This window comes from Equus asinus, chromosome 21, assembly GCF_041296235.1.
Source record: "Equus asinus isolate D_3611 breed Donkey chromosome 21, EquAss-T2T_v2, whole genome shotgun sequence".
NCBI classification, from domain to species: Eukaryota; Metazoa; Chordata; class Mammalia; order Perissodactyla; family Equidae; genus Equus; species Equus asinus.
The window spans coordinates 12023976-12041984 of NC_091810.1; the positions used below are offsets into that span (position 1 = coordinate 12023976).

The 18009-nt window shown below is 40.4% G+C and overlaps 1 protein-coding gene and 1 long non-coding RNA gene across 10 annotated transcripts in view; one reads left to right on the plus strand and one right to left on the minus strand.

Annotated features, from left to right (window-relative positions):
- Positions 1-5059, minus strand: part of LOC123279336 (uncharacterized) — a 39578-nt gene extending 34519 nt beyond the window's left edge. Inside the window, exon 1 of the long non-coding RNA XR_006517326.2 lies at positions 4857-5059. This is a non-coding gene — a long non-coding RNA (uncharacterized lncRNA). The remainder of the gene's footprint in view (positions 1-4856) is intronic.
- KBTBD12 (kelch repeat and BTB domain containing 12) overlaps positions 4965-18009 on the plus strand; it is a 100351-nt gene continuing 87306 nt past the window's right edge. For 6 of the 9 annotated variants that reach the window (XR_011496488.1, XR_011496487.1, XM_014846106.3 and 3 more), the window contains exons 1-2: positions 4965-5250; positions 13068-14246. Coding sequence is in view for 7 of the 9 variants with exons in the window: in XM_014846106.3 (XP_014701592.2) it covers positions 13177-14246 (1070 nt within the window). In the remaining 2 variants the exon portion in view is untranslated. Of the gene's footprint in view, positions 5251-5345; positions 5739-6254; positions 6313-13067; positions 14247-18009 lie in introns of those variants that run through there. The other 3 variants (XM_044754467.2, XM_044754468.2, XM_044754469.2) reach the window with 3 other exon arrangements.

The following is an 18009-nucleotide window of genomic DNA, read 5'->3' on the forward strand; positions in this document are numbered from 1 at the left end:
TTTCGAAGCTTCCTGTTCCTCTCCCCTGCTCCTCAAGCTCAGGCCTTGCCTCAGTGCCATCTTCCTCCTTCCCTTCTCTACCATCTACACCTCCTCTACAACCTCAGTTCCCCCATACTAAATCTCTCACCGAACTTCCCTCTTTCCCTGAACCTCTCCCCACTCCCTCTTCCTCTGAACCTATCAGAACCTGTCCCTTTAAAATGAAGCCTTCTGAAGCTCCAAAGCCTAAACCCTTAATTTCTTATATTTCCTGGACTAAAGCTGAACTGTGAGCCACAGTCAAAGATTTTCCCAAAGTAACCAAAGATCCTCAGAGATTTGCTGAGGAATTTAATACAGTCACTCAACTTATCAACCCGTTTTCTCTGACTTATATCAGCTAGTTCATATGCTTGTTGGTGAAGGCCAGGCCCGGCATTGGATGAAAACTGCTAATTGTGAAAATCCTGAAAAGTCTCTAGAATTACAACCAGGAGACTAACCCACTGACCTGTTGTATGATCAGGCTCAAACAATTGCTAGACAACTTCACTGGGCAATTCCCAGGGCTTTCCCAAAGCCTATTGATTGTAACAAAATTCAAGCTTGTGCACAAAAACCCGATGAACCTGTTCATAACTATTACAATCGACTTCAGATTATTTTTAAAGGAAATTCTGGTCTTGTTTCAGATGTTGGTTCCACCTGAGTAGCTGGGCTGAACAGGACCTTTCCCTTCTAATAAAGAGGACCAGGATGGAATAGGAAACTATGTACACACCAGACTTAGTTAATGTGACAAACCCAGCTCTCTCACACCCTAGATGAGTCACCTAAAAGAAAGACTGCTAAAATTCTTAATCTTCAACTCCAGCAAATGAAGGCCCCTAAACAAAACCACAATTCTCCTAGTTTCTGTTATTATTGCAAAGAGCTAGGACATTGGAAAAGAGACTGTGACATATTTAAGCATTTCAGGCAACTTCAGCCCTCTAATCAGCCTTTCCAATGTACTCCAAACCCCTAATGACAGGGCTCTGAGGAACGACAGGGCTCTGCCCAGTCCTCACTCTTAATCGGCTTGGAGAAGCATTTCTCCAGATCAGAGATGAATCTCTTTCTGACACCAGAGCCATCCTCTCAGTGCTCAACTCCACTCATAAAGCAGCCCTGCCGCGGAGGATTAAGACAGTTCAAATACTGGGGATTTCTAATAAACCTCAGCAGGTTCTTGTCTCTGAACCTGGACCCTTTTGTTTAGGCCCTTTGAGAGACACACATCCTTTTCTCCCTAGTTTCTCCATCCCTATTTACTTATTAGGCTGAGACTTCTTGGAAAAGTACCATGCCAGAATTTCTTTTCCTCAAAAGGGAGAAATAATTCTAGAATTTAACAGTTGTAAAAAAGTGAATTAAATGACCCTTTGACATCTCTTATTTGCTCCATCTCTAACATTCCTAGAGCTGATTCTGGAAACACTGATCATTTGTCCCTACTGAATCAGCCACCACCCTCCTTACGGACAAAATCTCCAACTGATAATGGTAAAGTTCACCATGCACCTTCCGTCAAAATTCAAATGGATCCCTCAAAATCTCTCCCTTGAATTAATCAATGCCCTATAATTAAGAAGCCCTTTGAGGTATAAAGCTCTTGAATTACGACAGAGGGTTACAAGGCTCAAGGCCTCCTTATTCCCTGTAATACTCGTATTTTACCTGTGAGAAAACCCAAGGACCAGGGGTAGAGATTTGTCCAGGACGTCCAAGCAATAACCAACATTGTTCTCTCTCAACACCCGGTTGCTCCCAGCCCTCATACATTACAGACATCCATTTCCACTGGAAACAAATTGATTTACGCAGCGCATTCTTCAGCATTGCAGTGGATGAAGCTAGCCAATACCTCTTTGCCTTCACTTGGGAAGGAAAATAACTCACCTGGACAGTAGCCTAGGGTTTTAGTGAGAGCCCTTCTTATTTCTCACAGGTCCTGAAGGCGCTCTGGATAATACAAGGTCCCCTAGCGGCTCACTTGGCTGCGATATGTGAATGGTTTGCTTCTTTGTTTTCCCTCCGAAGTCTCCTCAGGAAGACAGCATCCACTTGCAAAAGCTTTTAGCCTTAAAGGGACATAAGGTCGCCAAAGAGAAATTGCAGTCTGCCTAAACCCAGTTTTGATACGTAGAGTATCTGAAATCAGAACAAGGCTAAATCTAGATTGAGGCATGCTTCATGGTGTACTAAGTTTCCCAAAACCCAGAACTAAGTGCCAGCTGCGAGGCTTTCTCAGGCTACTTGGTTATTGCCGAAACTGGATTCCAAACGTCTCTCTTACCGTCAAACCTCTGTATGTTTTACTAAAGAACAACAAAACCGACTCAATTTTACGGGAAGAACTAGTGACACAGCCTTTAAGGCCTTAAAGGAGAGTCTGATGAAACCACCTGCCCTTGGACATCCCAACGATCAGATTCCATTTTTCCTTTTTGTATATGAAAAGGAGGGGAATGCCCTTGGGGTACTCATGCAAAAACACAGGGACCACCATTGATCCCTAGGCTACCAGAGGCAGCAACTGGGCCCTGTGGCACAGGGATAACCCTTTGCCTTAGAGCCATTACTATCACTGCCCTTTTGGTTAAGGCCATGGAGAAAATCATTGCGGAACCTCCTTTAACCATTTCTGTAGCTCGTGCAGTAGAAGCCCTCCTGAATTCTCATCACACTCAACATTTTCCAGTTAGCCGCCTCACCTACGAAATCCCTTTGTTAACCGCTCCTCACATAACTCTTTAACGTTGTGATAACCTTAATACTATCACTCTTCTCCCCTCCATGACCAACAGTCCTTCATGACTGCTTCACGCGTACCGATCACCTCCTGACCCCTCGTGATGATCTGCAGGAAACTCCGTTGGGTATCGCCAACTTCTCCTGGTTCACTGATGGTTCCTACTTTTAAAAGGTGACAATGGCAAATATTGTGCTGGCTATTGCCACACCTTTTGATACGAGTGAGGCAGCAGCTTTACCTATGGCTACTTCAGCCCAACAGGCTGAATTATACGTTCTTACACAAGTTTGTACTTTAGTCAAGGGCCAACCTTTACACTGATGGTAGAGATGCTTTTAGAGTAGCTCATGATTTTGGAATGCTGTGGAAGTAATGTGGCTTCCTTACTTCCAGTGAAAATAAAATTCAAAATGGCCTCTATGTTCAGAAATTATTGGATGCTATACTTTACCTGCTGCTTTAGCTATTATTAAGGTCCTGGGGCATTCTAAACTTGACTCTGGAAGCTAAGGGAAATTACCTTGCTGATACTTCTGCAAGGAATGCTACCCTTAAAGGAACCAAGAGCAACCAAGCCTCTGTCACAGTCCAAAGGGATATTTCCCCAAATGATAACTTAGAAAAACTGACTAGAGAAGCCTAACAATTGGTCTCAGAAAAGGAAAAACAAGAGTGGAAATTCAACAATTGTTGGTTTGATAAAAAGAGAAAGCTCTGGTTTGGACCAAATAACAACCCAGTCCTACCGGAGACGCTAAATTTCCACCCCTAACCACTGTACCTGCATTTAACCATTGGTCTACTGACAAAGTGATAGTATTCATGAATCAATATTGGTGGGGAAATATTAACAAGGCCACAAAAAGTGCCTACCTCACTTGTCCCACTTATCCAAAATACAACGCAGGGAAGCCTGTTCCTACTGCTCCTGGACATTTTTAACTGCCTAATGGACTATTCAAGGTTGGGCACACAGATTTCCTACAACTTCCCCATCTCATGGAGATAAATACGTTTTAGCCATGGTCTGCATGTTTTCTCACTGGACTCAAGCTTTTCCTTGCAGACAGGCTCCTGCCTGTTCTGTGGTTAATGTCCTTTTGGAAAAGATTATCCCTACTTGGGGAACTCCTCTCAAGCTTCATAGTGACCAAAGAACCCATTTTACTGCTCTGGCACTTCAACAAGACTGTGCTGTTTGGCCAGTTTTACAACACTTTCACTGCACTTACCACCCTCAATCCCCTGGTTCAGTTGAACCCACTAACAGCATTATTAAGACTCAATTTGCAAAATTTATAGAAACCCTCCAAATACCTTGGCCAACAGCATTGCCATTGGTCCTTCTAAATCTCAGATCCACCCCCTTTGGAACTCATAAGCTCTCACGTTTGAGACAGTCACAGGATGCCCAAAGCACTTGTCTCATGCCTCTTTTGACTGACAGCTGATAAAAGGAGATATACTCCAATATTGTAAAGGCCTAATTGCTTCTATTAGAGCAATCTTTCTCTAGAGAGACAAAGACCTTAAGAATCATACGTTGCAACCTGGAGATTTTGTCTATCGGAAAAGACACCTCCAGAAGGACTGTCTGCAACTTTTGCTGGTAAGGTGCCTATCAGGTACTGCTAACTAACCCTTGTGCTGCAAAACTCCAGGAAACAGACTTGTGGATTCCCATGACACACCTACAGATAGCACCAACCCAACCCCTCAGTGGACCTGCACATCATCTGGTGACCTGAAAGTAGATTTCCCAGAATTGAAACAGAACCAAAAGCAAACAAACAACAACAAAAGACTCACACCCAGTTAAATGTGAATTGAGCATGCAATATTTGGGACATACCTATACTAAAAAAATACTGGTTGTTTATCTGAAATTTACATTTAACTGGGCATCCAGTATTTCACCTGGCAATCGTACTCCCCGGGCCACGTTCAATGAGACCACACACAAGGTTTCTTGGCCATTTTGCATTTTTCAGAAACATTAAACGGACAGACTTGGCATTTTTAAAAGTTCGATTTCAGATTCTCTTTGGAAACGTGTCCTCGCCCCATCCCGGCCTACCTCCATTGCCCGCACGCGGGTCGTCGCGGGGAGACTGGCGCAGGCGCAGAGTGGCCCTCTGGCTGGCTAGTCGCCATCTGAAGCCGCGCGGGAAGGGCCCGCGCAGGCGCAGAGAGGCCGGCGGGGCTGTGGCGGCGTGGTCACCGGCCGCCTGAGGCGCCGAGGGCGAGCACCTGTCGCCTCAGCGGAGCTGCCAGCGCCCTGCTCCCCCCGCCGCCCCGGCGTCTATTTATATCGCTCGGCCGGCGCAGGCCCATATTGGGCAGTGCGGCTCCGTCAGGCCCGCGCCCTCCGCCCCCGAGCGTCAGGCGGCCTGCAGGCCAGGGCGGGCGCCATCGCGGGCGGCCCCTGCGGAGCGAGCGGGGCCGGGCCTCGGGCCGGGGGCGGCAGCTCCGTGAGTACAGCGGGAGCGTGGGCCCCTCGAAAGCTCGTCTTGGTTCCGGGGCCGGGCGCGGGGTGGGGCGGCGCCGGGCTGGGCTGGGGGCCCGCAGTCCCTCGGCGCTCGGCCCGCCGTGCCTCCGCGCAGACCATCTCTGCCCAGCCGGGGCGGCTCGCTGCCCTCGGGCGCGTCCTTGGGCTGGCAGCGTTCGCAGTGTTCCCACTCCCCGAATTCTCCCGCCCCGTTATCGTTTCCCACTCCCGCCGCTGGAAGCGCCGTTACTTAGGGGCGCTTCTGCCTTTCTGTTCCCGGGGGGCCTCCTGGAACCTGGAGGAGTGCCTGGCGCTGTAAAAAGCGGCAGTAAACAGCGAACGCGTCCCCGGGCAACTGTCTTAACTTTAAGGCAAGAAATAGAATTGCCCTGCATTTCCCCCCACGTGATTCTTCGGAGGAACTAAGGAGCTATAACGCATATTGAGGCACCTCGAAAAGTATAAAGCATGGTGAGAACGCAAAACTTTGTGAATTCCTCAAAGGAAACTTGCCTTGTTTAGCTTTATCATCCCCACGCCTGGCCGTTATTAAACGCCTAGGATGTGGGATAGATTATTACTTTTAAATGAATCAGGTATTTTCCCGCACTAGCCAGGGACTCAGTGCATTTAGGGTGATGCAGAGTGCATTTAGGGTGATGAGCCATTTTCTGCCAGTGTCTGCACAAGATGGTGATGCGGAAACAAAATAGGATATGGTGATGTAATGGTGAAAACCAGGGGTCACAGACTTAAATGGCTGTAGGATACGTAAAGGGGCGGGAGTGAGAAGAGCAGTAGCATCAGAAGTAGTATAAATGATGACTGCGGCTTAGGTCTCTAGAAGAGAGGATAATGGGAGCTGGGGAAGGGGGAACAGGTGTGCCATCTGAGAGGCGGCACCTGGCCACTCAGATTCTGCACGCTGTTGTCTCCATGGGAATTAAGGGTCCACTGCTGCCATATCTTCTGTTTTTTTTTCAATAGATGACGAAATGATTCAGCCTTGCATGTTGACAACTAATTTACAAGGAAAAAAAAAAGTGTGAGTAGCCAATTTGCAATCTCTGGCCTAAGTGAAGCCAGTAGCATGGCTTCAGTTCTCTAAGAATGGGGGCCAAACTTCTGAGAGCACATGGTGACTGGGAATTAGTTTTGAGGGTAGGGTGAGAAGTGGGTGTCACAATGCATTAAGCTATAGGCACGGAAATCAACTTAATGATTCTGGGTGCTTTATTTGACTTGGATAAAGGGATAGCAACTTGCAGCATCAAGCACAATTTTTATATGTAGGAAAAAAATCTTCAAGATAGTGGTTTATTAACATGTATATAACCTAAAAGAAAAAAAAGAAAGATGTTCATGAACTTATAATTTAGAACTAATCCAAGCCTTCATTTAATTGCACAAACTGTATTGAGTAACTCTTATGTGCCAGGCATCATCACAGACAAATTTTAAGAATACAGAAATGATTAAGACATGAGTCCCCTACCCTCCATGTGCTCTCACAGAAAGGGGAGGCAGCATATGTGTAAGTAAATTGTGGTAACAGCAGAGCAACAACCACTATGTTCAAGATACAAGAGAGGAGGGGCAGGCAAGGCTCGCTGAGGAAGTGATGTTTGAGCTGCATTTTGAAGAGCCAGTTACATTTTCTCAGGTGGGAGAGGAAGAAGGCTATTCCAGACGTAGAGGACAGCATGTGTAAAGGCCTGGATGCATTAGAATTGTTCGTGCTTCAGTACTACTAAAAGATTGAAAAATACAAGGAAGAGGAGTCAGGAGCTGAGGCAGGAAAGGTTGGGAGGTACATGATGTGAAGGGCCTTGTAATGCCTGATGAGGGATAGTGTTGGTGAAAATAGGCTCAGGATAATTTTTTTAATGTGAGTTAATGGTTTTATACATGATATATTGGCATTGGGACATCAGTTTCTGATATCATAATGTTGACATTCCTTGGGTTGCCCGTCCAAGTCTATTGAATGGAGTCTTAACGGAGTGGAATTTAGGAGCCTGTCCTAGTCATTTCTCAGGTCTCCACTTTTTTCATCAATAAAATTCAAGGCTTTGATGTTTATCAGCTCTATCAGATCATATTATAACCTACTTGCCATACTGAACATGTCTATGGGGAAAAAATGCATACCAATTCAGGAATCTAGTAACTTTTTCCTACCACAAAGCAGGAGTAGGAAGGAATTGTTTCTGCCTTTCCCCCTCATAGAGGCTGATGCCAGGAAATTGCGGAGGGAGGACTACAGCCACAAGTTTTCAAAGCAGTTCTCGTTCAGACTGGATAAGTAGGTTGTGAGCTTTCGTATTTTCCAATGCTTATAAATTGTTCTGCCTACACTTTGAGAGTTAAAAAGAAAATTCATAATGGGTCTATGTATCCTCTCTCTATATATAATATGCACAGACATAGTTTGCAGTGGGTTAGATTTTCAAAAGATAACACAATTTTTTATTTTAATATAATTTCAAACTTACAGAAAAGTTCTAAGAATAGTACAAAAACTCCTATATACTTTTACCAGATTCATCAGTTGTTTATATTTACTGTCAGAATATATCATCATTTGCTGTATTAGAATATATAATATTGTTTTGCATATTTTAAATATGATATCAATGGTGTGCAGCATCTATTCTTCTGTCTTTTTCGTACATTATTATGTTTGTCAAATTCATCCATGTTGATACTTGTAGTCCTAGTTTATTCATTTTTTTCTGTACAATATTCTCTTGAATGAATATACTACAGTCTATCTGTTCTCCTGTTAATGGGTATTTAGGTTTTTTCCAAATTTTTGCTATTTCAAACAGTGCTGCCATGAATTTAAACTAATTTTAACTTCAAAACATGAAGAGTTTTCGTAGAAAAGAAGACATGGTCGTGTATCAATCATTACTTTGAAAAATTAGCAACTTTAAAGATAATATAAAGATGATAAAATTGAATATTATAAAACATTGTCAGTTTAAGTAAATTAACATTTTATTCCACGTTAAAATCTATAGCGGTCCATTTTTCAAAACGCTGTAATGGATTTGGGTATAACTGCATTTTGGGTTTGCAAAGTAATTAGGCTTTATTCTTGTGATTTATATTTATCTTTGCTACTCATTTTTCTCCATTATTACGGGTACTATTAATATGAATGCATCAATTCAATCTTCTATAAATTGGAGCAGAGAATAACTTGCCATTGATATCATTGAGAACATTTGTACAATTTTGTTTTGCTGATGAAAGGAGAATGCCTTCTATGCCCTCATTACAAGAAAAAGTTGCTGTCAGCTCTCTTTTTATTTATGAGCTGTGTCTGTCCCCACAAGCAGTTGTATATGTACCCAAACATTGTTATTATTTGAAATTTATTTGTATAGGTGTATCCTTCTTCAACTTTACCAAGCAAATTTTACCAAGCAAATTATGTATTGTAAATGCGTGTCCTTATTTAATTCTCCCAGCTATTCTTTATAATTCTCAAAACTAATCCCAGGTGGGAAAACTGAAAGAGGCTGAGAAACTTGCTCATGTTGCTAAATGGAGGAGCAAGGATTCAAACCCAGGCCTCAGTAACTCAAGCCGAAGACCCTATTCCTAGACTCTGAGTGACACTGTGCTACACCACTGTAAAGTGACAATAATTTCCTTTTATTGAGCACTTGGATGCCAAGGACTGATCTGACTACTTTACATTATCCCCATTTCACGGATGAAGAAGCCAAGGTTTAGAAAGGTTATATAATTTCAAGATTACAGCAAGTGGCTAAACTGAGATTCAAAGCCAGGGCTGTCTCACTTCAAAGCCCCCGTCTGCAATGCCACTGCCTTCCCTGCACCTTCTATGTATGAGAAACAATGTGGAGAATGGTTTTTGAAGTGTGGTGGCTGATTTAACTGCCCAGGTCGTTTTCAGGATTTCCATCAGTAAATTCATTTGGTCTGAATTTATAGCCTAAATTAGAGTAGCTTCGAGGAGTTGTATGAAAGGCAAGGAAGGAAGGGATGCTTAAATATCTGTGCACATTTTAAAAATTCTGAAATGTTCCTTCAGAATATTTAAAACAGTTATTTCTGTTTTAAAAGTATTTTTTATTGTTGAAGTCAATGTGTATGGCAGAGAAGCTGCATCCAAATAAAGTATTTATTTAAAAAATTGATTTATACTTGGGAACCCTGGGGACAGCCAGATGATCTTTTTAAATAGGAATCTCACCATTCCCCTTCTCAAAATTCTTCAACTGGATTTAAGCAGAGAAGTGGAGATTAGGCACCCAGATAGGATGTTGTCCTACTTGTAACCTAGAAAATCGATTTGTTTATGACACTAGAGCAGGAGTCAGTGACGTGCTGCTTGTTTTTGTATACTCTATGAGCTAAGAATGCATTTTATAACTTTAAATGGCTTTTCAGAATCAAAATAAGAATACTATTTTATGACATGCAAATGTATGCAATTCAAGTTTCAGTGTCCATAAAACATTTTATTGGCACACAGTCACGCTCATTTATTTATGTATTGTCTATGGCTGCTTTTGCACGATAATGGCAGAGGTGAGTCATTACAACTGAGACTGTATGACCTACAAGCCTAAAATATTTACCCTCTGGGCTTACTTTGCTGACCCTTGCACAAGAGGGAGAGGTTAAGGGTGTAGCCTTTGGAGTCAGACAGAACTGGGTTCAAGATTCAGTTCCTGCACCTATAAAATGTTGTGGCCATTAAATGAGAAGAGGTTAACTCAGAAGAGTGACTTAGTGATTGTTGCCTTCCATCAAGGAGAAATCAGGATAAGTAGAGATTTCTGTGGTTCTTTTACCTGATGGTGTAATAATAGAAAATATGAGAATGTAACAAAAGTAAAATTTTATATGACATGTAATTCCCTTAGACAATCTTTTCTCAATACTAGTAAGGACTCTTCAGTGCAAATGACAGCAATCCCAATTCAAACTAACTTAAATAATAAAGGAATGGTTCATTTCTCAAAACTGAAAAATAGAGATATAAGGCATGTTTCAAACTCCATTGCTCTGGATTTTCTGCCTTCTTCCCTGTATTGGCTTTGTCCTCATGCTAGCTTATGGGGACATGGCTGCCACAGTTCCAGACCTCCCATCTATACAGCACGTGGACACCCCAACCATTGAACCAGAGCCCTGAGCTTCACTCTAATTAGGCCAATTTCAGATCTCATACCCATCCCTGAACCAGTCACAGTGGTGAGGGGTATGGGAGTCCACCCTACCCCAGTGGTACAAGAGAAGGCAGTTGGGTACTAGGGGAGACTCAACACTGTCCACTATAACATTGTTTGTAAGATATTACCTATAGTGTGTTTATAAAGCAAACAAGTGCATAATCTACTAGTTGTTCCATTTTTAATCTCTCTTTGAAACTAATGCCACCTGTGTTTTTATTAAAATAGCCTTATGCCAAAAAGTTCAACAAGGATAGTTTGTTTATGTCTTAAAGATAACGAAATCCTAAGGTTGTGGTCATATCATTTGGTCCCCCAGCATCTCATTTCTGTCCTAGCAACATCATGGTCAACACTTTAGGAACTAATGAGTCTAAACTGCCTGCAGTGTGTTAGATCTAGCTATCCTATCTGGAAACTGCACTTGGCCTTTTAGCACTGTGAGTGTTGGTATCCTTTGAGGGATTCTTGTATATCAGTACAAATTGAATAGTAGGAAGTTTTTAATATTTACTTCCTTGGGGCCAGCCCTGTGGCCTAGTGGTTGAGTTCAGCGGGCTCCGCTTCTGTAGCCCAGGTTCAATTCCTGGGTGCAGACCTACACCACTTGGCGGCAGCCATGCTGTGGCAGTGCACATGCAAAATAAAGGAAGACTGGCACAGGTGTTAACTCAGGGACAATCTTCCTCAAGCAAAAAGAGGAATATTGGCAGTGGATGCTATCTCAGGGCGAATCTTCCTCAGCCAAAAAAAAAAAAATTGTTTCCTTATAAGAAATCTTTTATGGGGCCAGCATGATTGTGTAGTGGTTAAGTTCACACATTCCCCTTCTGTGGCCCGGAGTTCTCAGGTTCAGATCCTGGGTATGGACCTACACACTGCTCATCAAGCCATGCTGTGGCAGCATCCCACATACAAAATAGAGGAAGATTGGCACAAGTGTTAGCTCAGGGATAATCTTCCTCAAGCAAAAAGAGGACGATTGGCAACAGATGTTAGCTCAGGGCCAATCTTCCCCACCAAATAAAGCAAGCTTTTATGCTTTTCGATTCAAAGTAACAGCTGTCATCTATAAAGCTGATTGATATGTTTATGTATAAAGAAGCCTTCATAATATGATTTGGTCTGGTCATAATGTGTTGTAGGAGAGTTCAGAATATATAATGACCTCTTAATTGCTCATAATTGGATTCTCTTTGTAAAAATCTAAAACAAACAAAAGCAAAGGTTTCACTTTTAACCTGCACGCCCTATCAAAGTCTAAAGCTTTTATTAAAATAAAACAGAGCCATTAATGCCGGGAAATCTGGCAAGGAGGGTTTTATTCGTATTTCAAGTATTCAGATTCTAAGATCGACTAGTTGTTATACTTCTGCACTCTTCACCACAGTGATTTTTAGGTTTTATAGTTGCCATTATATAGTTAAACATCCCTATCATGCTTCACACTTGTTTCCTGAAATGAATTTTATCAACACTGAAAAAATTGCCATCTTTCACTGAGATAATTGAGATTTCTAATCCTTTCCAGGATTACACAAATTTAGAAAATTTATTACAGCCGACAAATTTTGCTTTCACATTGTTGAAATTATCACCTCCCCTCCTTAACTCCTAGTCCTGAATTTTCTACCATCAACATTTATTCTTATTGCATGCTACTTACAGCCAAGTAAGAACAAGAAAGGATGACAGAGACTTGAGATCCACTCCTCACATTAAGGTTTCTGACTCTAGGAATGTCCTTCTTTAAGTCAAAACAGCTAATTAACTTCCTTGAAACATCCTGTTTCCATTCCCCTGGGGAAGGAGAAGATGTGGCAACTAGCTTAAAAAGACTTTTAATTAGACCAGTGCTTTTTAAAGCGGGAAGTCATTCAGTGTCTGCCATTATGAAATAGGGAACAAAGAGAAGCTGAGCAAGGAGGGAGGATAGAGAGATGGGATGGCTTTTGTGCATTTTTTAAGTTTAGGACGGTTTAATTTTAAGTTTCAAGTATTGTGAATTCTCAGATCAGTAGACATCTGGTTGTGCTTTCCGAAGCACTGTTTTGAATTATTTGCCCCATAGCAAAGTTTGAGCAGAATTTTAGTGGACTTTCTTTCTTCAGCCATCCTATGTGTCCCCATTGTGATTTTGTGGATTGACCATTATAACATTTGGTTGCATTTTTTGGAGAGGTCCACATAACCTTTATGGTGATGTTACATCTCCTCAGAAAGAATGTTAGCTAGTGACCGTGTGTCCTCTGCCTGTGGGTCAGCTGTATTTGGTAATTGGGAATGGAATTGCAAAATATGCCCATCTTATCACTTCTCTCTTCATTCACCTTGGGAGGGAGGACTTTCCAGCCCTCCTAGAAAAATCTCTGCTGCTGATTAAGAAAATATTGCAGTGGTTAATAATTTACTGTTTATACAATCAATGACATTATTTTTAGATACAAAAGTAGTTGTCTTAAAGTTAAACTGCTCTGTTTGGAATGAATAATATTTATAAATACTGATCAGAACTAATACTGCATTTTTTAAATTATAGAGAAATTTTTTCTTAGAAGAAAACTGCTTCTTTTTTTCCCCTCAGGAATGTTACATGACATCTCTGTTGCTTTGTGAGTAGTCAGACATGCAAATAGCCCCTCAAGAATCAAGCTGCATTTAAAGACTTACTTGGAAACACTGAAGAATATAACATGGAGTGCAAGATTCAGGGAAAAGAAAAATACCAACATAGCTTGAATTTACTGAATAAAGTTAAGAATATGAAAGAATTAGCAGAAATGGTTGATGTAGTTCTCATAGCGGAAGGGGAGAAATTTCCTTGCCACAGACTAGTCCTGGCTGCATTTAGTCCTTATTTCAAAGCTATGTTCACGTGTGGACTACTTGAGTGTACTCAACGGGAAGTCATACTTTATGACATCACAGCAGAAAGTGTATCAGTAATATTAAATTACATGTACAGTGCGACTTTGGAGATCAATAATGCCAATGTACAAACTGTAGCTATGGCTGCGTATTTTATGCAGATGGAAGAAGTCTTTAGTGTGTGTCAAAAATATATGATGGACCATATGGATGCCTCGAACTGTGTAGGTATCTATTATTTTGCAAAGCAGATTGGAGCTGAAGATTTATCTGATCAATCGAAGAAATATTTATATCAGCACTTTGCTGAGGTGAGCTTACATGAAGAAATACTAGAAACTGAAGTGCACCAATTTCTGACACTTGTTAAATCAGATGACCTTAACATATCCAGAGAAGAGAGCATTCTGGACTTAGTTCTGAAATGGGTAAATCATAATCGAGAATTACGCACAGTGCATCTTGTTGAGCTTTTGAAGCAAGTCAGATTGGAACTGATAAATCCTTCTTTTTTAAGACAAGCCCTAAAAAGGAACACAATGCTTCTATGTGATGCAGGTTGCATTGACATAATTCAAAATGCATTCAAAGCCATCAAGACACCCCAACAGCACTCTCTAAATCTTCGTTATGGCATGGAGACTACTAGTCTTTTGCTTTGCATTGGCAACAATTCTTCAGGAATCAGGTCAAGACATAGGAACTATGGGGATGCCAGTTTTTGTTATGATCCCGCATCACGGAAGACCTATTTCATCTCGTCTCCCAAGTATGGGGAGGGTTTAGGAAACGTGTGTACTGGTGTTGTCATGGAAAACAACACTATAATTGTGGCTGGAGAAGCAAGTGCCTCTAAACTCTCTAGACAAAGGAACAAGAATGTTGAAATCTATAGGTTTGTATCTAGCAATATGTTTGTAAATTTATTTCAATTATCTTGCTTTGACCTTAACAACAGTAGAAGAAAATACTCCTGAAGGAATGATCACATTTTGAATTTCATATAGTCAAAATTACCCTTTAATTACATATTTTATGTATATATAAAATTCATAATGAAATCACCCACAATTTAGAATTACTTTTTCTCTTCCTATATTTGTTAAGAACATATAGTTGAATTTGCAGAAGTTAAATGTGTGTATGTTATGATTCCATGGTATATTTTCACTCTTAGATTTCATTATTTATCCATATTATGGGGTGTAATTGCTTTGTTTTTGGAGAGCTTGATATAACTTTTAATAGGAAGAAAAATTTATTAATGCTGACTGCTTGGAACTGATTTTTTTAGTTCATAATGCAGAGTAGTAATAAGTAATTTTTTCTTGACCAAAAATTACTAATTATCTATCAGTTTTCATTCTCTATCCGTAATTTGTGGATCTTTCCTAAACTTCCAAGAGTATAAAATGTAGCTTAGGAATACTTCAATCCTAGAGTTGTAAAAGGAACCAGAGTGTCTGCTAAGAAGGAGCATATCATCTAGGTCTTGTATGTGAGGACGCATGCATTTGTTTACTGTTTATTCAGCAAGTATTAGTATTCAGCTCTTAAATCTGGGTAAATAAGAAATATGCACATAGAATAAAGACTAGATAATAAAGTTCCCCTTCAGTATCCTTCCCCTCTCAGCTCCCTCTTACCAGGGTTTGTTCAGACTTTTCAGTTAGGAAGTAATTCTTCTTGACAGTGAAGTTGGGACAAAGAAAGAATTAAGAGGTCAGTAATTTTTCTGGCATCTTTTAGTATTCCATTATCTGCTTCAAGCTATAGGCCTGTCCGTTTTACACATTCAGACCTTGAAGATGTGTTTCCTCTCCGCTTGTAGTGCTAGGGGAGGGACTGCAGAGCCCTGGATGAGTGACCTGGCCCTGTGCTCATGGTAGCAGAGCACAGCACTGAACAGCAGGAGCAGCTGTCTTCAGAATTATCAGGTAGAGACTACAGAACCAGGATATCAGATCCGTAAGGAAGAGGAAGCTCTGGCTTTCCTGGCGTGGTTCTTATAGGTCTATGCCACTTGTTTTATACTTGTTCTTGGTTAGGTACCCTTCTTTCCATCTTCTAGCCTCTTGTACAGGTACCTCAGTTTTCTTTAGAGAGCTTTTTTTTTTTCTTACCAAAATAGTCCACAATTCTGCCATCATTATTTATTTATTTTTTCTTATTTTACTGAGGTCATATTGGGTTATAACATTATGTAAATTTCAGGTGTACATTATTATATTTCAGTTTCTATATAGACTGCATCATGTTCACCACCAATAGTCTAGTTTTTATCCATCACCATACATATATGCCCCTTTATCCCATCACCCTCCTCCCACCCCCTCCTCCTCTGGTAACCACTAATTTGTTCTCCTTATCTATGTGTTTGTCTTCCATGTATGAGTGAAATCATAGAGTATTTGTTTTTGTCTGACTTATTTCACTTAGCATAATACTCTCAAGGTCCATCCATGTTGTAGTCATTTGCAACACTAATTCAAAAAGGATTTGTGATTTGATGTTCTTTGGATAAATACCCAGTAGTGGATTAGCTGGATCATATGGTATTCCTATTTTTATTTTTTGAGAAATCTCCATGCTATTTTCTATAGTGGCTGCACCAGTTTGCACTCCCACCAGCAGTGTATGAGGGTTGCCTTTTTGCCACATCCTCTCCAACACTTATTTCTTGTCTTGTTAATTATAGCCATTCTGATGGGTGTGAGGTAATACCTCATTGTAGTCCTCATTTGTATTTCTCTAATAATTAGTGATGTTGAACATCTTTTCATGTGCCTGTTGACCATCTGTATATCTTCTTTGGAAAAATGTCTGTTTATATCCTCTGCCCATTTTTTGATCATTTGTTATTCATTTTCTTGCTATTGTGTTGTATGAATTCTTTATATATTTTGGAAATTAAGCCCTTGTCAGATATATGATTTGCAACTATCTTCTCCCAGTTGGTGGGTTGTCTTTTCATTTTTGTCGATGGTTTCCTTTGCTGTAAGGAAGCTTTGTAATCTGATGTAGTCCCAATTGTTTATTTTTTCTTTTGTTTCCCTTGCCTGAGTAGACATGGTATTCGAAAAGATACTAAGACTGATATGAAAGAGTGTGCTGCCTATATTTTCTTTTAAGAGTTTTATGCTTTCAGCTGTTTCATTCAAGTATTTAATCCACTTTAAGTTAATTTTTGTGTGTGGCGAAAGGTAATGGTCTACTTTCATTCGTTTGCATGTGGCTGTCAAGTTTTCCTACCACTATTTATTGAAGAGACTTTCTTTTCTTCATTGCATATTCTTGGCTTCTTTGTCAAAGATTAGCTGTCCATGGGTGGGTGCTTTCATTTCTAGGCTCTCAATTCTGTTCCATTGATCTGTGTGTCACTTTTTCTGCTAGTACCATGTTGTTTTGATTACTATAGCTTTGTACTCTAATTTGAATTCAGGGAGTGTGACACCTCCAACTTGGTTCTTTTTCTCAGGATTGCTTTGGCTATTTGGGGTCTTTTGTTGTTCCATATACATTTTAGGATTCTTTGTTCTATTTCTGTGAAGAATGTCATTGGGATTCTGATTGGAATTTCGATGAATCTGTAGGTCACTTTAGGTAATATGGATATTTTAGCTGAGTTTATTCTTCCAATCCATTTGCATGGAATATCTTTCCACTTATTTATGTTGTCTTTGATTTCTTTCAATAATGACTTATAGTTTTTGGTGTATAGGTCTTTCAACTCCTTGGTTAAATTTATTCCTAGATATTTTATTCTTTTTGTTGTAATTGTAAATGGGATTCTGTTCTTGACTTCCCTTTCTGCTAGTTTGTTATTAGTGTATAAAAATGTAACTGATTTTTGTATGTTCATTTTGTCCTCTACAACTTTGCGGTATTTGTTGATTATTTCTAATAGTTTTTTGGTGGATTCCTTAGTGTTTTCTATAGAGAGAATCATGTCACTTGCAAATAATGAGAGTTTTACTTCTTCCTTTCCAATTTGGATCCTTTTTACTTCTTTTTCTTGCCTGATTTTTCTATAACTTCGAGTACCATGTTGAATAAGATTGGTGACAGTGGGCGTCCTTGTCTTGTTCCTGTTCTCAGAAGAATGGCTTTCAGTTTTTCACTGTTGAATATGATGTTGGCAGTGGTTGTGTCATATATGGCCTTTACTATGTTGGGGTACTTTCCTTCTCTACCCATTTTATTCAGAGTTTTTATCATAAATCGATGTTGGATCTTGTCAAAAGCTTCCTCTGCATCTATTGAGATGATCATGTGACTTTTAGTCTTCATTTTGTTAATGTGGTGTATCACATTGATTTGCAGGTATCAAACCATCCCTGCATCCCTGGTATAAATCCCACTTGATCATGGTGTGTGATCCTTTTAATGTATTGTTTATTTGATTTGCTGATATTTTGTTGAGGATTTTTCCATCTATGTTCATCATTGATAATGACCTGTAATGTTCCTTTTTTGTGTTGTCCTTGTCTGGTTTTGGTATCAGGGTAACATTGGCCTTGTAAAATGAGTTAGAAAGTGTCCCCTGCTCTTCAGTTTTTTACAAGAGTTTGAGAAGGTTAGGTACTAAATCTTTGGATTTTTGGTAGAATTCACCAGAGAAGCCAACTGGTCTGGACTTCTGTTTTTTGGGAGGTTTT